The sequence below is a fragment of the Hydra vulgaris genome, chromosome 06 (assembly GCF_038396675.1).
Source record: "Hydra vulgaris chromosome 06, alternate assembly HydraT2T_AEP".
NCBI lineage: Eukaryota > Metazoa > Cnidaria > Hydrozoa > Anthoathecata > Hydridae > Hydra > Hydra vulgaris.
In genome coordinates, this window is record NC_088925.1 from 19,870,001 (window position 1) to 19,897,874 (window position 27,874).

The 27,874-nt window shown below is 25.6% G+C and overlaps 1 protein-coding gene across 2 annotated transcripts in view; it reads left to right on the forward strand.

Annotated features, from left to right (window-relative positions):
• Positions 1 to 27,874, forward strand: part of LOC100206068 (uncharacterized) — a 96,582-nt gene that overhangs the window by 31,491 nt on the left and 37,217 nt on the right. For both annotated transcript variants that reach the window (XM_065799481.1, XM_065799482.1), the window contains 5 exons: positions 2,683 to 2,840; positions 5,692 to 5,858; positions 16,954 to 17,125; positions 17,255 to 17,349; positions 23,747 to 23,903. In XM_065799481.1, coding sequence (XP_065655553.1) covers positions 2,683 to 2,840; positions 5,692 to 5,858; positions 16,954 to 17,125; positions 17,255 to 17,349; positions 23,747 to 23,903 — 749 coding nt within the window. The remainder of the gene's footprint in view (positions 1 to 2,682; positions 2,841 to 5,691; positions 5,859 to 16,953; positions 17,126 to 17,254; positions 17,350 to 23,746; positions 23,904 to 27,874) is intronic.

Here is a 27,874-nt window from a genome sequence, read left to right on the forward strand (position 1 = left end):
TTTTTAGAGGTTTTGAAGATTTCAATAAAGTTTGTTTAAAATGAAATTTATTTTTTATGGCTATTTCCAAAGGGATTTTTATAGTTATTTAATCTCTTCAAACATAAGATTCTATTAACATAAACATTGATAAGATTCTATCAACATAAACATTGATAAGATTCTATTTATATAAACATTGATAAGATTATATCAACATAAACATTGATAAGATTCTATTAACATTTACAGTAGTTTACTTTAAACAAATGTTTCATTTTTAAAAGAAAGTTATTTTTCTTCACAATTCCTTAAGACGTTTTATAGTTATATAAGTTCTTTGAATGCTAAACTATTTAGCTTAGCATTCAAAGAATTTATTTAACTAAAGCTATTTATTTATATTATAGTTATATAAATTCTTTGAATGCTCTTTTTTTTTGTGTAAATGTTAAAACATTCTTTTGAGTCTGGTGCATCAAAGTGCAAAGGAAAAACTGAGGAGGCGTGTCTTGTTTTATCAAATTTAGTTACTTGTAAGTTATCTCATTCAGCAGCATTAACCTCAAATGCTCAAAATGAAGAACATACACAATTTTTTTCCTGATTGCCAACATATGGTCAACCAATAAAGCATCTGGACAGGCGAAACAAATGTTTGGCTACTTTAGCCATCTAGTACGATTTATTGTTTCAAATCAATATCATCAGCAAATTAATGCAATCAAAAAACATGCAATGTGACATTGCACTGGAATGCATAAAAAGTGAGGATTTAAATGTTGAACTCACAGATACATCCGGTTCAGATATTGATCCAAAGAATTTATGCTATGAATTAAAATATTTTTCAACATTGTTCCAGATAATGTTTTGCCTTCTCTTGATGCTTTACATTTTATTTATGATTAAATTTATGATTGGTTTGAATATTGCTATCCCTAATGTCACCATCCCTAATGTTGCTATAATCTATTGCTATCCCTAATGTTGCTATAGCTCTTCATATAACTTTGACGATTCCAATCACTGTTGCAACAGGTGATAGAAGTTTTTTCAAGTTAAAATTAATCAAAATCTATTTGAGAATGACTATGAAGCAAAAATGCCTGGCAACAGTCTGATTATGATATCTATCAAACAATATTATCCAGTCTTTGCATTATTCACAATTAATTCAAGGCTTTGCTGCCATCAAAGCATGAAAAGTTGATTTTTATTGAATGTTTATGAAATCTACATGAATGTGAAATTTGCCAGTGTGAAAAACTGGATTTTTGCAAAATCTTAGACATGCAATTTATTAAAAATTTAAATTGAAAAAATTTCAATTAAGTTTTATTAATTTAATAAATATTCCTAAAAATTAAAAATACAGTTTTCAGGATTTTTTCTGGGGATTCTGGGTAGCAAACTCTCAGGTCTTTTTTCCTTTTATGTGCTTCTTTGCACTTGATCTATAGTTTTTTATTTTTATTTTTTTATTTGGACCATAAAGCTCACTTTGTGTAGAGTCTCTAATTACCTAACGCCAGAAATTCATTAAAATACCACATCAACTTTACTTATTTTCTGCTAATAGCGTTTTTCATGATTGAATTTTTCCAATATTATTTCATTTCATACAATCAAGGCTCAAATTAAGTGATTGCAAATTACACAATATCTGGAAATGTTTCTGGTTTTTAAATTCTCAGTTAATTAAAAAACTTGCTTGACCGTTTCATTCAAACACTGTTTGAATAGAAAGGTCAATTTATTGTATTGCAAAAATTAATGAAAAGACAAAACAAAAAATTTACTACTAAAATTTACCTCATTTTAATTATTTTTTTAAACAAAAGGTAATTTAAGGATTATAAAAAAAAAAAGTTGTAAAAAAAAAAAATAATAATTACTAAAGGTCCAAAAAATTTGCAAAATTTGTGCTGTAATTTAAAAATCAACTAATAAAAAATTATGCTAAAACTATTTGTATATTTTATGAAATATTAAAATCAATTTTTATTTAGGGAGAAAGTTTAAGGTATTATTTAAAAATTTAAATGCTTTAAATTAAAAATTAAGTAATTGATAATTAAAATAATAATAAAAAAGACATTTTAAAATAAGTTATTAAAGTTTTTTTGTTTTGTTCTAAATAACTATAAAAAGTTTAAATAAGATTTTATATATTTCTATACTCTCTTGTCTTTAATTTTGTATACAATGCCACAAAAAAGTTAAAAGCATTTAATTTATAAAAAGATATTGAATAAGATTTTTTATATATTTTATCATGCTTAATTTTTTTTAGTTTTATCTGATGATTTACAAAGTGAATTAAAACATTAAAGTTTAAATCATAATTTTCAATAATAATAAAAATAATAGTAATATAATGGTTTTATAATAAGATTTTGTATCATAATTCAAGATCAATATAAATATTTTTTATTGAATAACAGCCATTGAGTTTAGTGATCAAAACAGAGTTTAGGGTTTTTAAAAAGCTAATAATTTAAAGACTGGAAGCGTTTCCAGATATATATATATATATATATATATATATATTTATATATGTATATATATATATATATTTATGTATATATATATATATATATATATATATATATATATATATATATATATATATATATATATATATATATATATATACAATTTTATTTTTTTAGTATTTTTATAATGCTTTTTTTTTTATAGAAAAATGTTTATGCCCAAAGTTTATTCAGATGAGCTGGTACAATAATCCTCCTTACATTTATTCATCAAAATCACGTAATGGATCACTAATTGTAAATGGAATATTTCCAACCGTCTTGACCAAGATGATAAATGATGTTTGTGGTCAATGTGAATTGGTAAGTTTTATTTTATTTACTCAAATTTTGTACTTTGTAAGTTTTATCTTTTTTTTAAGTTCTATCTTGTTAAAATGCGTTTTATTCATTAATTTTAAAATTTTGAAACATAAAAGATATATCATAAAAAACAAAAAGTCAGTATTGCAAACAGTAATTTGTTATTTAAGTTAAAATTATGGGCTTTAAAAGTATCATATACATAATAGCTGTTCTTTATATATTTTATAAAATGTTTGTTAATGTTTGTGCTCACTTACACAATAGTGTTTTTTTAGAACTAAATGAAGGTTTGTTTTCATTCAATAATTTTGGTTATTGAATGAAAAGTCACAATAAATTTTATTATGTTATGAGATTATTGAATGAAAAGTCACGATAAATTTTATTATGTCATGAGATTATTGAATGAAAAGTCACGATAAATTTTATTATGTTATGAGATTATTGAATGAAAAGCCTCAATAAATATATGAAAAGCCTCAATAAATTATGTCATGAGATTTATATTGCCATTGTTAGTTTCTTTAAAACAAAAGTTCTAAGCAATGTCGGCTATTGTTTAACAAAAGTTTATTTTATCCATTTGTTAATTTGCATTTGTTTATGTTTAGTTGAAATTAATTTGTAAATTATAGAATTAAAATTAAATGTTTCTTTTATAGAATAAAAATTTAATGTTTTTTTTTAAAATGAAAAGTTTAAATAAAAATCATGTAAATTGTGGTTGTAAATTAAACATTTAAATTTATATTTCATTTAAGTATTCATATAGTTTAATTTATGTCATCATTAGATTAAGTTTAGTTTAAACATAATATGATAATAGTTTGGGTCTCAAAAGAAGCAAAATTATATAAAAGTTTCAAAAACATAAGAAAAATAAAAACATAAATTTATAAAAAAATTATTATTTTATATTTTACTGTCTAGAAAATGACATTTTTTAACTAAAAATGAAAAATATGCATTTTTACAAAATGTTATGATTATAATTTTATATATATATATATATATATATATATATATATATATATATATATATATATATATATATATATATATATATATATATATATATATATATATATATATATATATACATGTGTATATACATATGGTAGTTGTGTAGTGATAGAGCACTCGCTTCATAAGCAAGAGGTTCTGAGTTTGATCCCCACCATGTCCCCGGTAGTAACCACAATTAAGTAATCTCCTCGTCTGTAGTGGCCTTCAGGGTCATAGGTGAATTAACAAAAAAAATATATATGTATATATATCAGTGTATGAAAGACTTAAGAATATAAAAAGATTCTTGTTTAAGTCAAACCCTTGCAACTGAGTATAAATTAGCATTTATTAAATTAAAAAACTTCTCATCTATCTAAGTTTCCTATCATCCAAGTTTTCTAAACAGTTTACAATCAGTTTGCTAAACAGTGCAAAAGCTTCATTCTAAACTTAAGAGTATACTCAGCATTCAAAGCGACTCTGTTGCTACTTTTAATTGAAGAAGAGTGTAATTTAGTGTTTTTTTTTTACATGCTGCCATATATACATTAATATTATAAATATTTTAAAATGTTTTTGTTGTTTATAATAGTTTAAACTTTTATTAAGTTATTTGAAACTTAATTTATTTTTTTTGTAATGGGCATCTAAAATGCTTAAATGGGCTTAGGCTCTCTCAGTTTTATCCTTTACCCCATTTGTCATCCTTATCAATTTTTTTCGGATTTTATAAACACTTTTTTCTATTTTTATATAACAAATGCAATCAATTAAAAAAGATTACATTTGAGTGACTACATTAAACTTGACAGTCTCTTTGGCCACCAGTGCATGGGATTCAACTGGGTGTACAAAACATGTTTTACAAAAAACTGTCAACTTTTGCCAAAAATAGCTTGAAAGAAATCTGAAATGACAAGAATAGCAGTTTAAGTGACAATAACTGTGACAATGATGCAAGCATAGTCAAGTTTTGAGAAAGCAAATTAAACTATTGAATTAAAAACAGTTTAAAGAATATAGATCCTTTTGATTTTTTTTTGTTTGTTTGTTCTTTATCTTTATAACAATAGCTGATAAACTTTTCAAGAGTTTATTTTAGGAGTACTTTGACAGTTATTATTATAAGTTTTATTTTTTCTAAAAGAAATTCAAGAAAACATACTTTAAAATATTTATTAACTTTTAAAAAAATATATGATATTGGACCATTTTTATCTTTAATCAATTAACTTCAATGATTTTTGTTGATTTTACATACTTAGTGACAGAAAATTAAAAAAAAAAAATGTCTAATAAATAAAGTTACTCTATTGCTTTTTGATCAATTACTGTCAATTACTATATGTAAACAACTTTAAAAAATTATTATTTTAGATTTTGCTGCCTATAAAATAATATTTTTTAACTAAAAATTAAAAATATATTTACAAATATTTTTAATTAAGATTTTTTTTTTTCAATATTTTTTTATAAAATGATGATTGTTTTTAAAATTTTTATATAATTTGGCTTCTTTTTAGACCCAACAAGAAAAACTTTTTTATTAGGGACCCATTAAATGTTCAACAGTCTTGAGGCACCCCTAAAAATATTTTTTGTTCAAAATATTTTTAAATCCAGTTTTATTTTGTTAAATTGAACACATTATTATGTTAGCAGCAGACATTTTTCTAAAATGTTGTTTTTTGATCCACCCTAATATACATTTTATTGTTTCAGCTCAGTGTTTCAGTCTTTCTCACTGTTTCAGTCTTTCTCACTGTTTCAGTCTTTAATAACTTTTAGTTTTTAAAGTATTGTATGCTAAATTTGATTGAAATTATTTAATCTTGTTTAGGGTCATGGACCAAGTGAAATTGTTTGGGATGGAAACACTAAGGAACTATCAAACACAAAGAAAGGTTATGGAGATATTTCAAAGGATGTTATGCAATTAGATTCATCTGTATCAGGCTACGACATGATATTTCCTTTGAGTAATGTTCAAAATGTTGACACTTATCAGTAAATTTATTATTTAAAAACATAATTTTTTGCTAAATTAAATAAATCAGCTTTAAAAATTAGTAGCAATATATGTATGTATGCATGATGCATGTATGTTATTACATGTTTTGTTTCATATGCTTTGTGTGTGTTATCTATATACACATACATACATACATACATACATACATACATACATACATACATACATACATACATACATACATACATACATCCATACATACATACATACATACATACATACATACATACATACATACATACATACATACATACATACATACATACATACATACATACATACATACATACATACATACATACATACATACATACATACATACATACATACATACCTACATACATACATACATACATACATACATACATACATAAATACATACATACATACATACATACATATATACATACATACATACATCCATACATACATACATACATACATACATACATACATACATACATACATACATACATACATACATACATACATACATACATACATACATACATACATACATACATACATACATGCATCATGCATACATACATATATACATACATACATATACACATTCATACATTTATACATATATAAAAAAGTACATACATAAATACGTAAATACCAACATACAAAATAACTGGCGATCAATAGTCTATAATTGCCTGAAATTGCTGTTTTGAACTCCCCAAATAAATTCTTGATGGTCAAGCTTGACCGGTTAAAGAAATCAAACACAACAAAAGAACATTTGAGTCTAAGATCTGGTAAAATTTCAGCAGTCGCATAAATGAAGGGTGCCATGCCTTCACAAGAATTTTTACTCAAAAAAAAATGCAGTATATCACACAGAAGACAAGTAGTTGTGTGATACTAGTTTCTTGGAGCTGAATTTAAAGGTCAAAAGGAAAGAATATTGAACATTTCCAAAGAAGTTCAAAGTTTATGGAAGAATAAATTAAATTTTCCAAATGTATCCAATCGGGTAATACAAGCAAAACTTTTATGTGTGTTAAAAAGTTACAATGAATATATTAAATGAGAAAAATATGATACATTATCAAACTGTTTGATATCACAAAAGCTAATGGACTATGGTTGTCAGCTGAAGATAAACAACCCTATCAACACGTAGAAAGTTGAAGAAAAGTTGGTTATGCCACCTGCAAAGAAGCAGGCAAGGAAACAATTCATCCTTCCAAGAGAAGAAAATTACCCAACAAACCATCTGCATCAGTTTCATATGATCTCTCATCCAATGATAATGATAAGGATTTGGATAAGTTATAGAAAGTGAATATGAAAATGATGATAAATATACTTGCCTATCAAAAAGGAAACATAACAAGAGTAAAGTTGCTGTGAACTTAGTGACATCAACAACATATCAACAAGAAAAGCTGCCAAAATTTGCAAGCAATTGGCACTCAATTGTTTTAACATTCCAACATTAAGTCAAGCTGGAGTTTAAAGTCATTATTTAAGGAAGCTTTTAAACTAAAAAAAGAGATGATGAAAAATTTAAAAACTGAACTGGTTTCTACATTTTGATAGAAAGCACCTTAATGAAATAGAATATCAGATTGTAGTGTTGAAAAACAAAAGAATTGAAATGAAATTAGCTGCACGGTGCTTGAAAGATGGAAAGGCAGAAATTATTACTGATGGAATTTTGACAGTTCTTGAGGAATATAATTTATGGAGTGCTGTGAAGATGATAGTGGCTGACACAAAATGGCTGACACAACAAGTGTTAATGCTAAATAAGGTAAGAAGTAAGAAGAATGGTGTTGTTGTAAGATTTAAGCAAATGTTTTCAGCAAAGGGATTTGACAAATCATTGTTTATTTCTTGCCAGCATCACATGCTTAATAAGATTCTACATGTGGTCATGGATGAGGAAATTAGAGAAAGCATTAAGTCCCCAACATTAAATATCCTTTTTTGCCTCAGTTGATGAACATTTATGAAGAATTACAGGCAAAATTGGAAACAGATGTGATTATTGATAAGTCAGGCTGGAGAGATGAAATGAACTTCTTGCATCATCTGACACTTGTGTTTAAGTTCTATGAAGAAAAAGGATACTTTCCACTTGTTATCTTTAAAAAAATTCCAAATATTAGTAATGCACGTTGGAATTTAAAGGCCATCCTTGCCATTCTTTCTTTTGTTCTTATACCTAAAACAAGGCCAACATTACAGAAAATCTTCAGATTTATTTTGTATGAATTGACAAAGTATTGGTTTGCTGATCAATTTTACAACAAGGTAGACTTTAGTAACTTGTCACAAATACTCTAATCCTACAAGAAGGGGTTACAAGTATTGGAGAAACCCTGAAAACAGGAACCATCAGCACTGAAGATACCAAGAAGCAACCAGTGTGCGAAACGTGCAATAAAAGTGATGCAGGATCTGTTTTCAGTCTGCAAAAAAAAAAAGACAAATTGCAGTGTATATTTATTTTAAGTAATAGACAGTGATTTACTGATGTATATTAATCATAAATATAGACAATATGAAGCATATACTATGCTCTAGTAACTGTAATAGTTACTAGACATGTAGTTATTAAACAATGTATATTATTACAGGGCTCGAATTAAGCGTATCGCAATCGCGAATCGCGATTGCTTTTCACACCTTCGCGATTAGTTTTTTCTTAAAAAAATATTTTCGCGATTTTATTTTTTTAATTTTTTTTAACTTGGTATTTTTTTTTGGCCATTCTTAAATGTTATGTTTTTGTCTAAGTTTCTTATTAGGGGTCATGAAGTACGTCACGCAAAATTTATCGTTTGAATAGATCTTTTGTCACGCTAAACTTATCGTTTGATATGATCTTTGCTCTCTTGGCTGGATCTTTGCTCTCTTGTCGGGTTCTCTTTTCCAATCTCTTTGCTCCCTTGATCTTTTTTCTCTTGGCCAATTATTTAACATGGAGCGCTTTTTTTAATAATATAAATTACTTTATATCTCTGCGTAGAAGCCAATAAAGTTTTAAGTTAAGTTTACTGGAAGGATAAAGTTCATCGCAGTAAATTTACCTTTGAACTAAATCAAAGCAACCAGTTAAAATACTGATTGTGATTTCTGATTAGTTTTTTTTTTTTTCTTTTATTTAAAGAATGCATGCCCAAACCAAAATTCTTAATTAGTGTATGTGTGCTCCACTGCGCCTATCCCTAAATCAGTCGATGTATGTGTGCTCCACTTCGCCTATCCCTAATTTCAGTTAAATATTTTAATGAGTAAATATTTTTCAGTCAATGTATGTGGATCTTAAAAACTGTCTCAAAGATTTTTTATTTAAAAAAAATATATATATACTTATTAAAATATTTAATTGAATTTAAATAAGTTTCAATGATGACGACAACAAAAACCGGTTTGCGTAGTTAAAAATTGATTTTTCAATGGTGGCGTAAACTTTTTTCAAAAGATATGCAAATAATAGTTCATTTCGTGCTTTTTAGGTTAAAGTTCATCAAACTACAGTACAGGAGCATGGGGTTGAAAAAAAGTCATAACCTTTATGTACACTCACTGCGCCTAACCCTATATCAGTTGATGTATGTGAATAATAAAAATCAATGTAACTTTCAATATACAACAATAATAATAACTTTCAATAAAAAATAGTTAAAAACATTTTCTTGGTGAAGCACTCGATCCCTGATCACCGTGGAAGATAAACTAAAGGAGATACCACAACGCTAAACGCACAATGTAGAGTTGCAATTCTTTTTAAATTTCTGCAAATAAAACTTTCAAAATCAACCAATAATGTTCGCAGCTGTGACTTAAAATAAATTAATCAAACTTTACTACCGTGACTTTGAGATAAAAAATTAAACAGTACCGTTGCGTTAGCCTCAACGAATAGTTTTTAATGTAGAAACATTAAACGTTAAACCAAAAAATAAATTATAAAAAATTCAAATCAATAAAATAAATAATTTTACTGTTCAAAGAAATTTTTTTCTAAAAAAAATAATTTAACCATATAATAAACTTAAGGAATTTAATTAAAATAGGAAAATAATTTAATAATAATAATAAAATAATAAAATTAATAATAAAATAGGAAAATAATTTAACCGTATATTAAACTTGAGGAAATATTTTTAAAACCAAATTTTTTTTAGTTTTTTTTATTAAACAACTTTTTTTGATTTATTAAACCAAATTTTTTCTTTCACTTTTTATTGAAAACAACTTGAATTAAAAAGTTAGTTATACTTAAATTTTTGACATTAAGCTAAAATCTAGAAACAATAAATTATAAAAAACGTAGTATCTTATGTTTTTTTTTTGTTTGGTCAATAGATTATAGACTCATGGTCTTTAGGCATGTTTTTGCGCAAATATGAAATTTAAAGTTTTATGACGATATTGTTTTAATTTAGTATATATACTACTAAATTAAAACAATATCGTCCCAACCGGGGCATTCGCCCCCTCCCCCAATAATTTTTCAAATAAATTATTTTGAAGAAATTGACTGAAACATGACTTTTTAAAAAAAAAATAGCCTTAAAACTATTTCAGAGTATACGGGCCTGTAATATAAATAATGTATATAAAAACAAAGTAATTAAATAGAATTGTTCTAATTATATATAATTATATATTAGAACAATTCTATTTAATTACTTCATTTTATTTTAAACCCTTTATATGTTATTAATATTATATAAACTGCATGAAACAGCGTCGCGAAGTTGTTTTACATTAACACAAACTAATTGAAATCACCCCTTGTTAAAACTTCCAACTTAGAAGTTTTAACTAGGGGTGAGCAAAACCGGATATCATATCCAGTTCGTAAAAATCTGAATCCAATTTCAGCAAACCGGACCGGATATCCGGTTTTGCTCACCCCTAACACAAGCTATTCATATTGTTAAAAAAACTTTGCAGCTTGTGTTATTGGTGTTTTATAGCTTTTTACGTGTTTTTTTATCGTCAGCATGAATGTATTTAAATAGTTTTCTATAACTAAATAAAGTGCTTTATATATTTTTATATTTGCGTTTTTACTTTAACTTTTTTACTTTTGCTTTTTTAAGTATCATGCTAAATAAAAAAATTATTAAAAGTCATATCGTACTAGTATTAAATGCATTACTTGCTCATTACATTATAACTTGATCATTATGCTATAACTGCAATATAAACTTTAATTTATAACTTAATCTGTAAATTATAACAGTTTCTTATGCTATTTTAAACATGAGAGAAATTATGCTAATTTTTAATATGAGAGAAATTATGTTAAAAATTTTTTTAAGATAATTTCTCTCATATTTAAAATTACGCTAATTTTAAATATGAGAGAAATTATGTTAAAAAATAACAATTACCAACTAATGTAGAAAAAGGTACAATTTTATACTAAGGATCTCTCCCTCCCCTCTAACCTCCTTACCGCAAAGCGACGCCAGTAATAAGTAAGGGGGGGGGGGGATTTTTTTTTTTTTAGCAATTAGATTTTTTTGCATTATTTCGAGCCCTGTATTAAATTATAACGCACAATTTAATATTTTGATTTAGGGGTGAACTTTTTTTAAAAGATATTGAAATAACTATTTGTTTTTTTGGTTTTGAGTAACTATTCATAAAACTGACATGCAGGAACATGTGGTTGTAAAAGGTTATATCCCTAACATAAATACATACATAGATACATACATACATACATACATACATACATACATACATACATACATACACACATACATACATACATACATACATACATACATACATACATACATACATACATACATACATACATACATACATACATACATACATACATACATACATACATACATACATACATACATACATACATACATACATACATACATACATACATACATACATACATACATACATACAAACAGACAGACAGACAGATAGACAGACCGCCAGACAAACAGACATACATATAGATATGCATTGCAAAATTACCAGCCATAGCTTTTTTAATATTTTTTCAGTATATATTTCATATCTGTATAATTCTTTATTTGTTAAAAAATAAACTAAATACCTTGATTTAGTTAACTACTATAAAAACATGCCAAAAAAATCTTCAAATTAGTCATCTTGACCCACTATGACCCACACCACTGACAAGCATTTTTTAATCTCAGTAATCTAATAACATAAAAGCACTAAACGTAAACTGAAAACAAATTGTCTTGAAACTTAATTGTAACATGCATAATAAAAAACTCAATATTAGTAATACAAACATATTAACATAGAATGCATAAAATACATTTTTTTTAATTCCAAAATTTTAATCCTAGAGTTTTTCTATTTTCTTTTGCTTTTTGTATTACTTTAAAGATTTTTGGACTGACAATTATAACAAGTGAAATTGCCAATGACTGTTCCACTACTTTTATGAAGCCAGTTATAACAATGGTTACAGGTCATAATTGCTAACAGCCTAGCTTAATTAGTCGTTTTCAAATAATTTATCAATTTCATTATTAAAAATAAATCCACAACAACTGCACAGACATTGGTAGTTCATTTTTTATTTGGTCAAGTTTTTTGCTGAGTTGACTGAGGCCTAGATTTCATTGTTTATTGATATATTTTTTGATTTAACATTTTGCCTGCAAATTTTTTAAGCTTCTTTATTAGTAAAATATATTTTTTTTTCACTAGCTAGCCTAATATTCACTTTCTTCAACAATATCTTTTTTTTCCTCATTCTTTTTTTTACTCAAGATTTGCTTTCTTATTTTCGAATGGAAAATCAGTAGCAAGCACAGTACCTTGTGACACTTGTTTACTACAAAACTGCTGTTAAACTCAAAACTGCTATGGAACAGTTATGCATAATATATGTATAATATAAGAAAACTTTCTAAAATATTTTAACGATTGTCAGTTTATTCATTTAAGGAACAGTTTAAGGAAAATTATTTATCTTTAATTTTTCTTAAACTGTTTTGTACTGTTTGAGCAAAAAATTTAAAAAAACAAAAAGAAACATAAAAAACTGTAAAATGCTTTTTTACTTGGTGGTGGATTTGAACCTATGAAAATGTTTAGATCCTAACACTGAGGTCAGTGCATTAAACCACTGAGCTACTGAAGATAAGTCCTTTGAAAAAGAATAAATCAACTTATAAATTAATTATACTGATGTTATAGTTCATCATTTTTTAGACGGGTACTTAACTAAATTGCATAGAAATTTGTAAAAGAAATATTTGAAAACCACAATGTTTTCTCAAAAAAAAAAAAATAATGCGAGTATAAAATTTCATTTAAATAAATTACAATTAAAGTAATAGCAATATCTAATATTTAAATGTAAAAAGTTCACTTATATAAATGTCAAATATAAACACCAGTACTACTGACAGAAGGTAACTTGATTTTGCAGATCATATATTTAAAGATCATGTATTTATAATATAAGAAAATTTTTAAATCTTTTCTAACGAATAAAGTCTTTTTGCTTCAACTGTTTTGTTTTGAATTTTTGTATGTATGTTATTGTATTGTTACTTCCTTTGACGCTTTTAAAAGTCAAGCAAAAAATTTCAGGTAAAATTTTTAGCAATTTTTTTGTGAGTTGTGGATATTCCTTCTTCACTGGATCTTTACTGGTTTCTTCGTTCGCTGGCTTACAATCTTAATGTCAAAGTAAGTCACTAGCTTTAGGCTTTTTACTTTGTTCATGTTCTGCTTTCAGATAATCTGGGCCTCTGACTCTACTACAGTGTGAGTTTTCCTGCTCAGAGTTGATCTTGAGATCTTCAGCTCAGGTTAATGCTGCAAGCTTTATAAAGAGAGATCAATAAACAGGTCCTAGGTCCAACACCAGGATCTAGTTTTGTAGAAATTTATCCATACTCAGCTAGACTAACATGTACTTCCCACAAAATCTTCCTGGCATACAAGTGAGTCATCAGAGTCTGGCAGGCTGATGCTGCCTTTGTACAGGAAAACTTTAAACTCTCTTTCTTCTATTTTTTCTACCTTCTAAAGAAATGTGCCTGCCTCTCTTTCACGAAGAAATGTGCCTGCCTCTCTACCTTGTGCCTGCATTCTATCTTGTACCTGTATTCTACCTTGTGTCTGCATTTTCTCTTTCATGCTCCTTAGTTTCTCCTCCATTTTATTAGTATTTTTTGCTAAAACAAATAGTTGCATATAGAATAATCTATATTGGATAATCAGTTAGAATAATCTATATTGGATAATAGTTTTCAACAAAATTAAGCTATATTACCTGGTTTGTTTACTAATGTTGCTTGCTAATGTTATTGCTAATACTGTTTGCTAATGTTGTTTACTAATCTTGTTTGCTAATGTTGTTTGCTAATGTTGTTTGCTAATGTTGTTTGCTAATGTTGTTACTAATGTTTTTAGCAGCAGTTCTCGATCAAATGCTTTAAAGCTCTCACTCAAGTGCTATAAAGTTCTCCCTCAAGTGCTTTAAAGTTCTCCCTCAATTGCTTTAAAGTTCTCACTCTAGTGATTTTAACTTCTCAATCAAGTGCTTTAAAGCTCTCACTCGAGTGATTTAAAGTTCTCACTCAAGTGCTCTAAAGTTCTCACTCAAGTGCTTTAAAGTTGTCCCTCAAGTGCTTTAAAGTATAAGCCTAATAAAAAATTTTGATTTTTTCAAAAACAAATTTAAGGTAAGTGTTTCTTAGGCAGAATTTTATTTTATTTAAAATGATATATGGATCATTTATGTTTAGTTTACATAAAATCTTTTATATCTCATTTTTATATGGTGTTATGTAAGGGTTTTTTTTTGACATTGTTGATTTTAAAGTTTTTCTTTGTTTGTAACTTAAATTGTCAAGTCAAGTACCTTGGGTTTACCTCCCAAGTAATCCTCAATTTCTTATTGATTTAATGTTTTGCATTATAATAATGGAAGTTGCATATCGAATGCAGTTTTAGCATACTTTAGCTTACATGGTAAGATAGCCCCTGAAAAATCTATTGCACAAGATCACCAAAGTGTTGCAAGAATAAAGAATGAAGAAGCACAATCCAATCATTAAAAAAAAGAAAAAGTTAAGAGCAGTGAAAAAAGGCTTTATGAATTAAACAAATAAGCATAAAAAATATAAATTTTAAGTTGCTGTTTAGTTTTTAACATAATTTAAAAAGTTTTTTATTTCAGACAAAAACTTTTTTCAAGTTTATGATTTTAGTTGATTTTTAAAATTTTAATACATGAAAATTAAAGATTGAATGGTCAAAAGAACTTGAAGTTTTCTGAAAAGACTTGTTGTTTATATATATTCCATGCATTTTAGACTTTTTCATTTTTGACTTTAATAACATTTCAATTTTTAATATTTATACAAATAATGCTGTCTTAAACACTAATAGAGGTACAAGTTTTGACTAAATAAATCATTCAAAAAATTGCTATGATAAATGGATTTACTATCATCTTGAAGCTATGTTGAAAGTTAGATGTAGTTCTATGTATATATCTGCAGATATTGTATTTTAAAGTAATGTATATTTTTGCCTCATTTTAATGATAAAAAAGAGTAATCAAAGCAAATAAGATAATGAATGTCTTTAAAATATTTTCTAATCAAAACCATCTATATAGGCCAAAATTTGGTCATTTAAATTCACAGGGCCAAAAAAAAATTGTTTCTTGGGCAACCCCCCTAAAGTTCTTACTCAAGTGCTTAAAAGTCATAATTGTTGCACTAATTTCGGAAACATAACAAATTGTTGCACTAATTTCGGAAACATTAAATTTAATTGCTTTTATAAAATCGCAAAATGAAACCTCTGCAAATTTCAATATTCAATGAATGCTACTTATATGTAATGATAATGATTTCACTTTTCCACACTTTAATTTTCAATTAAAAAAAAAAATTTTCAAGACACCCTGTTTGCATAGGTATTATTTTAACCATTTTCCTTTTTAACCATAATCAAAAACAAACTATTTTTGGAACTTTAAAAAAGGAAATTTTGAAGAATAAATTTGGAACTCAATCAAATCAATATGGAAAAACCATTTAACCAAAAGAATCTCAACAAATGTCTTGAAAACTTAAACTTGCAATATATATTGCACAAAAGAGCAAAAAATACTATATAAATAAATTAACATGCAAGGATCCTGCAAAACTGGCATTTGTTTTTGGGTAAACAATAATGGAATTCACTTAACTGAATAAATTAATAAAGCAAATTGTTTAAACAATAAGTTTTTTTAAGCTTTTGTCAAACTGACATCTTTGCAAACTTATATGGGTGTATTTTCCATTAAGAATCTACTTGACTCACTCATCAAAGAAAGATAAACAACCATTCAGCAACAGCCGTTTTGCTAAGGTTTTTGGACAAAAAACAGTATTCTTATATAACTTCTCTCTTTATGTTTTAAATGAATGAAGTCAAAGTTTAGCTTTTCCATGAAGTCGAATCTATAAAAAATCTTTACCACTGGCAAAATAAGGGATTGCAAACTTCTTATCAAATAGAAAACAGGGTATAGTATTGGGTGAAAATAAGTTAAATTGGCTATATTAACGATGTACCTGAGTTTGCTTTAACCATCTGCATTTGCTGATGACAATAAAAAATGGCAGAGGTTTAATTTTACCAACTTATAAAGTAGTTTCCTGCTTTTCCTATTGTTTTTTTTTTGTTTATTATAAAAATATATTTGTATAATACATTGTAATAAAATTATATTGTTTTAAAATTTTTTTGTAATAAAATTATATTGTTTTAAAAATATTTTTATAAGTTCTGTCATTATTTTTATGTCTGTCAATATTTATAATTAAGTTATATATAGAGTATATATAAAAAGTTACTTTCAAATAAAATATATTAAGAGTATATATAAAAAATTATTTTTTAAGTTTTGTTCTTAGGACAAAATATTTTATTTATTTCTTTTCAGTTTTTATATTTTCTCTAAAGTTTTTATAAAATTATTTTCTTAAATCTGTAATATGATACTATATATTATATACACTATATAAAAATATATAAACTTTCTAAATGAAATGGTTCTTCCATATTTAGAAACAACTACTGTGTAGCATTATTGAACTCACCTGGTGTTGCATTGATTGTTTCAAAACCAAATGAAAATGCTTCCTCTATTGCAATGTTTAATGCTATATTGAATGCATGGCCAATTTTAGTTTTGGTAATTGTAATGGCTACTTTAGCTGGTATTCTCATCTGGATTCTTGTATGTTTATTTATATATGTATATTTTTTGTCGTAATGTTTCAAGTCCCTAAGGATTTAATCTCAAACTATACAAATTTATTAAATGTTCTATGTGTAGAAAAAGTGACCAAATATTTTTCTTTTTTAGGAAACATATTGGAATGAAAAGCAGTTTCCGCGAAGCTTTACCTCTGGAATGGGTGAAGGTTTTTGGTGGGCTTTTGTTAGCATGACAACAGTTGGGTTAGTGAATTTCAAGATACCAAAATTAAAATAAAGTTTAATGCTCAAGGTTCTAGACTTGTGTGGTGTGGGGGTTTGTGTGGGGTGGGCTTCAGTACATACATCAACTATCTTATAGCCTTCTGCTGCAAAGGAGTGCAGCTACATTGAATAAGGGTTTGGGATAGGGTAGCAATCTTTTCTTTCATTATTTTTTGTTTTTTTCTTTTTATCAAAAAACCATATAATATGAAGATAAGCAAAACTAGTAAGCAATTCCTAATTTAAATAAGGTATAGTAAATATATATATATATATATATATATATATATATATATAGTTTAACATCTAAATTTACCATTTGTGAAAAAAAACAGCTTTTAACAACTCTTTGTGATTAAAGAAGACAAAATCAAGTACACTTCATGTAAAAACTATTAAATTTATTGAGGAAACTACTTTAATTTGATAATTTTTTAAAAATTTACTAAACTGCTAATTAATAGATAAGAATATTTTTATGTAATGTTTTTTACAATTTTTCACAAATTAACAATTTGAAAAAAAAAAAAAATTTAAACATTCCGAGTTTATTCTTTATTTTATCTTTTTACTGTTTTTTTTAACAATCAACTAACAAGTAATAATAAAAAACCATGCTGCTACATTGACTGACAAATAGGAAGAACAGGTGAGGAGTCCTGCTGCATCAACTGTCATAGATAAGCTTGTGTATTATATATATATATATATATATATATATATATATATATACATATATATATATATATATATATATATATATATATATATATATATATATATATATATATATATATATATATATATATATATATATATATATATATATATATATGTATGTATGTATGTATGTATATGTATGTATATATAAATATATATCATAATATTTTTGTCTGAATATATATATATATATATATATTTATATATATATATATATATATATATATATGTATATATATATATATATATATATATATATATATATATATATATATATATATATGATATATTGTTCTGTATATATATATATATTTATATATATTATATATACATTAATGTATATAAATTTTATATATATATATAAATAGTATATTGGTCTGTATATATATATTTATATATATTATATATATATAAATATATAAATATATATATGTATATATATATATATATATATATATATATATATATATATATATATATATATATATATATATATATATATATATATATATATATATATATATATATATATATATATATATATATATACAGGTCTCGGTGGGAAGAAATGAGTGCGAGCAAAAAGCTCTCCTAAAACAAACATGGCGAGCTATGCAAGCTGCTCCTCTAAACAGCTTCTTAGGAGTGCTTTGGATTTTTTGCGAAAGCTATTTGTTTATTCATTAAAAAAATTGCCTATTAATTACAGAATTTTGGTTTTATACTTGTTACAAGCCCAGGCCGCAACAAATTATTTTTTTTAATAAACGTTGATGTTTGTATCTTTATTTAACAACAAATGTCTAATTTAAGAGATATACGTCTTGCACTTTACGTTTTTTGTTTTTTTTTAGTTTTTCATTATGGTGTTTACTTAAAATTGTTCTTGTACTATATGTAAAAATTCCATGAAATGTAAAATCTGTTTCAGAATACATTTGATTTGATTTGTCATACAAAGAAGTTTTATTTTCAAATTATTATTTCTTCTAGTTATTATAATTATGAAGTTATTAGATGATGCTTATTGAGTTTAATTTATTTTTATTTCTTCAAAACAATTTTTTACGCATTTACAAAGTGCACGCAAATTAATGGTTATTAATATGCAATAACCTAACAGTTGTATATTGTTATCCATTGATACTAAATAATAAATATTTCTCTATTTAGTTCGCTAAATTTATTTACAAATAAAAAAAACATACAAACTTGAAGAAATTAAAATGAAAGGAGCTAAAAATAAAATAAAAGTTCTTTTGACATTTCTTTTTTAAAACTTTTAAAAATAATATCATAATATGTATTTAATAAGTTAGTAAAAATATCATAATACTGGCGTTGTTAAATGCATAATAAAAAATAAAATTTAGAATAAACATATTAATTCTATATATTCTATTAGATTGAATATATTTCAGCAAAACTTTATTCTTTTCAAACATTTTGAAAGTGTTTTTAATATGCAAATAAACATTACTTTACTTTAAGAAAAGTAAGAAAATTAAAAAAAAAAGCACTCTGTACAAAAAAGCAATTTTATGTTTAAGCATGGTTTCTTATAAAGTAATTTCAAATGCATTCATTTTAAGTAAAACTTTGCATGCTTTTGTTAACGCATGCAAAAACCATGCATAATATGATAATTATACTTTTATTTTAGTTATTGTATGATAATTATATTTTATAATTATTATATGATAATTATACTTTTGAAAGAAAAAATTATACTTTTGTGAGAGCCATAAATTGCTCCCGTAAACTGTTTTAGAGGAGTGTGGGTGAGGGCTGAAACTCTCACTTCCCGCCAAGGCCTATTTATATATATATATATATATATATATATATATATATATATATATATATATATATATATATATATATATATATATATATATAATATATATAATATATATATAATATATATATATTTATATATAATATATATATATATATGTATATATAATATATATATATGTATATATAATATATATATATATAAATATGTATAAATATATATATGGGCGATTCCATTTTTAACTTACATTACATGCGCAACAACTTTATCAAATATTTGCCTATATAAACTGTAAAGTAAACTTTATGATATTTTGTATGAAAGCTGTAAGTCTAAAGGATAAAATAAGCTAAAAAGTTTTGAGCCTGGCCAAAAGAAGGCGAACTTCTTACTGAAAATGCCACTTAACTTACATTACACGGAAAACAAGGTAAAAAAATTACTTCAATTTTTAGGTCACATTTCTGCAAATCAGTAAAGTGGTTTGTATTAGAAACTTTTAAAAGATGTTGAGAATTCTATACCAATTTAAAAAATATATAAAAATTTATCATAAGTGACTGGCTAAGGAAAATAAACTGGTTTTTTTGATACTGTGTATTTAACTTATGTTACATCACTTACGTTACTGAGCGATTATTATCGTGGATTTTTTATATCTACTATTAAGCATTAGAGTTATGTAACAAAAGAATTGCAAAAGTATTGAATTCACTCATTAAAAATAATTAACAAAGGAAATTTTAAAAAATCCTTCTAAACTGTGAAAGCAGTTTAGGTTCAGGTATATGTGACCGTTTGTGACAGGTTTGACAAATATAAATGAACCCCCTTAATTGCATTTACAGACAATTTGTTTTACTATAACAAAACAAAAAAAGGTTCTAAATGATTTTTTTTATATTAGGACAATAGCAAACAAATCTTCTTTTTTTTTTTAATGTCTCAATATAGATAATTATTAATTCTATTTTGCAATAATATAAATAACTTTAATTAACATTAAAAAAATAAAAGAATTAAATTCTCCTAATATAAAATGCTCCTAATATAAAGAGTTAGTTAGAACCTTGTCAAACGAACGCGACAAAATAAGAATTACTTAATGATGTAATTCATTTTTTAACAAAAAAGGACTAGAACTTTAGTAAATGTATGTAGTTTTAACTTACGTTACACAAATTTATAAATAAAAGTGTGCTTTAACTAAGCATCATTATTCAAAACTTTAAATGTAAAAATGAAACATTTAATATTCTTTTGCATATATTAATAAAAAGGTTTTTTAACTAAATATTAAAAATAAAACTTTATCATGTTTTTGTTAACTTATGGTTACATGAAAATTGCATAAGTTCTTTTGTTATTTTCTTGAAATATATATATTTTATAAAGTATAAAATCTGACCAACAACAATTTGAACATGTTAGCTCTATTTTCACACTAAATTAATTCTGATTATCCAAATAAATTTATGGTTAAAATAACATTTTATTAAGATTTTTTTTATCATGCAACAATGAGAAAAACTGGGAGCATAAAAATGACTAAAAAATCAATTTTAGTACTAAAGGTATATATTAAATAAACTTTTGTGTCTACATCAATATTGATTTGCTAAATGATGACGAAAAAGAGGATAAAATTTTACTACTTTTTCATTTTCTGTCATGGAATTGCCCATATTTATATATATATATACATATATATATATATATATATATAATTACCATGCAACAGCCAACCAGGTGCCTATTTAATTAAATACAAATGCTCCCAAAAGTCGGTGAATCAAAACTTCAAATAAGAACAAGGGTTCAACAACACCAAAAATTTTTGATTGAAGGCAAGTTGAACCAGTTTGTATTAGCTTTGCATAAAGTAAATTGCAATAAGTACATTGAACAGGGTAAAGCAAAAACACTTAAAGTGGAGGTTAAAAAATTTGATAAAAAAGTCCATGAAGCCTTGGAGATACAAAAATATCAATGTTCTTCAATGTACAATGATATAAATTTAGACAATGAACAACATGTTAAAACAAATTTTTGAACTTGATTTTTTCATATTTATGTAAAAGAAACCATTACAAATGTGACATGAAATTTAAAAAAAATGTTTGGTTTTTCCCTCCATTCCAAAATACTGTTCTGATTTGCATTCAATGTAAAGAATTATTGAAAATATGTTGGCAATTTTATTCATTTATTATATGAAGTATATATTATATTACATAGTAAAATATATTAATAAAATATATTTCATTTAAAAAAAAAAAATTAACAGCAATTTATTTTCAATAGTTCTTTATGTTGATTAGCAAGTCTGAACAGTATTTTAAAACAGGGTGAGTATAATTTTATAATGATATATAACGGATGTATAGGAATTATATATTTTACTTAGATGTATATATTGTTCTATATTATACATTCAATGTATAATATAAAGCAATATACACCCAAGTACTATATATATATATATATATATATATATATATATATATATATATATATATATATATATATATATATATATATATATATATATATATATATATATATATATATATATATATATATATATATATATATATATATATATATATATATATATATATATATATATGAAGACCTCAGTGGAAAAACCGGCGTTGTCACATTTAAAAAGTATTGAGAAAGTATTTATTGATCATTAATAAAAGTCTTTATTTAAAGCAAATGAAACTAAGCAATTTAAAAAAATTTATATTATAATTATTTTATTTAAAATTTATTCAAAAACAAAACATTTTGTAATTTTTTATACAAAAAATTTTTTTTCTTTGCTTTAAATAAAGACATTTATTAATGATCAACAAATACTTTCTCAATACTTTTTCAATGTGACAATGCCGGTTTTTCCACTGAGGTCTTCATATATATATATATATATATATATATATATATATATATATATATTATATATATATATATATATATATATATATATATATATATATATATATATATATATATATATATATATATATATATATATATATATATATATATATGTATTAATATATATATATGTATTAATATATATATATGTATTAATATATATATATATGTATGTATATATATATATCAGACCATTTCAAAATTACATATAAAAAAAAATAATTTTTGAACTTTATTTGGGCTACCCTTTGATTTGATGTGGTTTGTGGTCAGAAAAGTTAGTTCAAAATTGCAAACTTAAATAATATGTTTTAGGGACAGCTCAATTAACTTTATTTTTTAACAGGTCCCTATTATTTTGAAAAAAGAAGTTTTTTCAAAAGTATGTCATGTTGGGTCTTTAAAGTAGCGAAGTTATATAAAAATTAAAAAATTGACAATTTTATACTACAATTATTATTTTAGATTTAATTGCACAAAAACTATGGTTTTTTAACTAGAAATAAAAAAAGTACATCTTTACAAGTTTTTAATAAAAATAAAAATTTTTTAATTTATTTTTTATAAAACAATTATTATTTTTGAAATTTATATATTATTTTGCTTCTTTTGAGTACCAGGTTGACATACTTTTAAGGAACTTAAAAGTATGTCAACGTGGTACTCAAAAGAAGCAAAATAATATATTTTTTTAATTTTAGGACTCCATTGAAAATTAAACTTTATTGAGCTGTTACTAAATATTGGAATAATGCTTTGAAACTTTAATAATTTACTTTGTTTCATCAATTAACAACATTTAAACATCTAGCCACTTAATTATTTTAAAAGATTTTTTTGAACTGGTCTAATATATATATAAATATACGATGATTGTTAAATTTATTGGTTAGTGTAGTTGAAAATTTTTTTTAGATATGGTGATATTGCTCCTATTGCAGTTCCAGGTCGTCTTTTTGCAGTTGTTTGGATTTTGACAGGACTTGTTCTTATTGCAATTTTTACAGGGGTTATGGCCACATCACTCACTGTTACCGCCATGTCTACTGATATTATTTTATATGGGTCTGTGGTGAGTATTTTTGGTTGAAAATTATTTTTCTGTTTCTGTCTACATTTTAATTCCAGGCATTGATATTAATTATTATCATAATTGATACCTATTGTTTTTGTAGTGATTTAATTAAAATAAAATAAATAAATGTAAAATAGATAAATAATTCACTATCTAAAATGAAAAGTGAAAAAAAAAAAAGTAGAAAAAAGAAACATGCAGATCTTAGTACTAGTAATTAAAGTTATTAAACATTGTATACATTTTATTTATACTTAACTCCTTGAGCAAAAAGATGTGTGCGTGTGGGGTATTAAATTCACAATGATGATAAAACACGTTTTATTTTTAAAGAGTATTAAATTGTTATTGTAAAAAACTATAAAAGAACAGTAAAACACTGTGAACAAAAAACACTGTGTACTTTTGTTTTTGTTTTGTTTTGTCAATATAAAAAGCTGGTGTTAATATAAAACAACTTCATTATTTTATTGCTGTTTTATACAGTTTATAACATTAATAACATAAAATGCCTTTAAAATAAAATAAAATGAATAAATAGAATCTATAAGCCAAACGAGTAAGATCAAAGCAAAAAAACATTAGATACCACGTTTTTTTTTTTAATTTATTGCTTCTTGATCTAGCGTACTATTCAGCATTACTGGAAGAGAAAAGATAAAGTCTAAAAAGAAAGATAATGATTAACAGACAAATTAAACGATTGCAAATTATATGAATCAAGAAAATAAGATGAGGAAGCAAATTCCAAAAAACTTATGCTCGAGGAAAAAACTAGGCCAATAAGAATTTTTGGAGCACTTAAGAACAATCACAGTAAAAGGATGAGACTTAATTGAATAATGAGTAACACAAAAATTAATTTTAGTAGATGGCACTAGAGATGCTAGCTCTTTTGAGCAGCGCCCATTATAGTATTTATAGAAAGGATAAAGAAAAACATTACAATGATGTGACAATGGTTGAAGGTTGGCTGAAAGAGCAGGTGTAACTATGTTTACAATGTGTTTTTGCACCTTATCTGAAAGAGAAAATGTATCATCAAAGATTTGCTCCAGATATAGCAACAGTATTTCATACAAGGATGGAATTGAGATTTATAGAGATAAAGAAAATAATCTGGAGTTAGAAAGTAGTGATCGTGATAAAGAGATGTAACCATAGTAGGTGCTAGTTTTGTAATGGATTTTAAATATGGTTTCCCAGATAGATGGGAATTAAGAGTTAATCCTAGAATGATTGACTCTTACTTCCCATCTTTGGGTAGATGACTCATCATGTACATGATGAGTCATCTACCCACAAAGGGAAGAACACTAATCAAGTACATTACCATATATAAATATTCGAAGATCTAGATTGTTGTTATAACAGTTAGCTAAAAAAATTGAGTTAAAGTTCATGAGCCACTGAGAGTCCCATGCTGTAGCAATTGTGAGTTCCTTTTTAAGCTCAAATGCCTCCTCCAAGTAATCAGAGAGTGCTTTCTATCAAGACAAGAATAGATGGTAGTATCATCAGCGAGCAATGGCACCTTTGATGTCACCTGATACACTGTAAAAAGAGAGCTTATGGAGAAGACCAGCATGCCAAACTTTATCAAAAGCTTTAGGAATATCGAGAGTGATAACCTTAACCTCTCCACATCTATCTAATGCACAATAAAACCTATAAGTTATAACTGTTAACAAATCAGCAGTAGAATGAGAAGATTGAAATCTATATTGATGATCAGAAAGTAAGTTATTAGATTCAAGATGAAAAATTAAGTGTTTTTTAATTAAAGACTCAAAAACCTTGTTTATGAAGAAAACTAATGGGCAAAACATGTGGACAACATACCTGTTATGCAAGACTATAACAGGTATATTGTCTGGACTACAAGCTATAGAAGAATCTATGTATATATTTTTTAGATACACTTCAACAAAGCATAAATTAAAATTAAAGAAGCGCTCCACATTAAATAGGGAAATCCTACATTTAATAAACAAACTTTTCATTATAACATTAACTTATCTATTTAATTAAAATAACAGTTTAGATTATTTTGATTATATTGATTGGTTATTTACTGAGTCATTATTTTATTGGTTAATGATGTGTATTTTTTGTCCGATAAAATACACATTATTAACCAATTGGTTTCTCTGTAAAGTCCTCTGATTTTTGATATGTATTCCATTTTTTTTTATTGTAAAAAAAATCTTATGAAAATGTAATACGAAATTACAAAACATGTCAAGATTTATAAGTATCGTGTTATTTTTAAATATATACATAAGCTTTGTTTTAAGGTGAGGTAACAAAATCTGAACCATTCAAGAGATGAGGAATAACAGATTTGCCCTTATAATAGACATTGTTAAAAAGTCTCAGGAGCCTAATTTTTGATGAGATTAAGATGAAATACAAAATTTCGTGACCTGAGGATAGCTTTGGCGTTAGACAAAATATTTTTACAATGGCTTCTAGCAATAGTTAGCAGACAACTGTTTTCTGGAGAATTGTTTTGGCAATATACATATGGAAATAATGGTTACAATTGGAAATGGTAGATTTTGTTAAATGAGATAATAACCATGGAGAAGAGATTAAAGCTTGACTTGGAATTGTCAAGAAGGAATACTTCCATGAATGAATCAATGCCACCCTAAGTCCAATAAGTTATATAAGAAGCACATTTTTCAGCTGCAAGGCAAAAGATTTCTACCCAAGGGCCATCACGAAAGAGTCTTAGTCAGCTTCAAGGTAGTTGTAAAAGATACGATGATAGGGGGATTCTGATGATGAAGAAGAATGAGATAATAGTTTTAGAGAGATCAACCGTGATCAGAAGCACCTAAGAGTGACTGTGGAGAAACGGAGCACTGACTAGGATCAGAAACAAGACATGTATCGAGTAGAAAAGGTAAATGGTTAGCAAGGCAAAAGTTGTAGGCCTTAATGCCTTCAGAATCACTGACACTTGAGCTAACCCATTCAGTGTGATGAGCATTAAAGTCATCAATAAAAGCTGAGGGATAAAGAGAAAGAGCTTGGTCAATTTGATCAGAAATAACATCGAAAAGAGTGCAGTCTTGAAATGAAGAAAAGCAGTATAGTACAAAGAGAAAATTAATAGAGTGAAGTGGTGCTAAATGAAAGCACATAAAAGAATAGTCTGCGGATTCAAACCTATTCTCCTGACAAATGGGTGAATTCTTGCGAATACAAATGCCCAGGCCAAGCATGTGATTATTGTAGTCTTTACGAGTTAAAGGAAGATAACCATCAACACTAAGAACACAAGGCAAGACAGCTAAACTCAAGTTAATCTCACAAAGAGCAAGTAAGTCTGTTAAACTTTGCAAGAGATAAGACTCAACAAAATAAAAATTCGAAGGCCATGAATCTTAGTGAATGATATATTTGAAGAATTTGACGATGACCAAAAACTATAAAACACAAAAAACGATGGTTTTTTGTGTTTTATAGATGGTACATTATACATTTTTGGATTCATTAAAGAACTTGACTCAAAGCACAGATTGTATTCAGTACATTATTTAATAGTCCAAGCAATTGCCTCATTACTATTAATAAACCCTAAGCCAATAACAAAGGGCTCCAAATATGTCCTCAACAATATTCACCAAAAGTACAAACAGCAACACCATCCATGCACAACATGGCACTACTATTACTCTGGTACTTTGTAGCTATTGATGGAATCAGCCTCTTTAAGAGCTACCAAAAAGGTCTGGAAACCTGACTACCCTACCTTGACTGGCCTCAAAACCATAAAACTGAGTTTAGAGCTGTACCCTCATTATAGATAATAAAATAAATTGTCTAGTCATAAAAACACGAGCAAAATCAATGCAAAAACATCATATACATAAGCATAACTCATGCAATGAGTCAAGAAGATCCAGCATTCAACATCCTAAACTGGAAACAATGTATTATAAATACATCTATGCCAG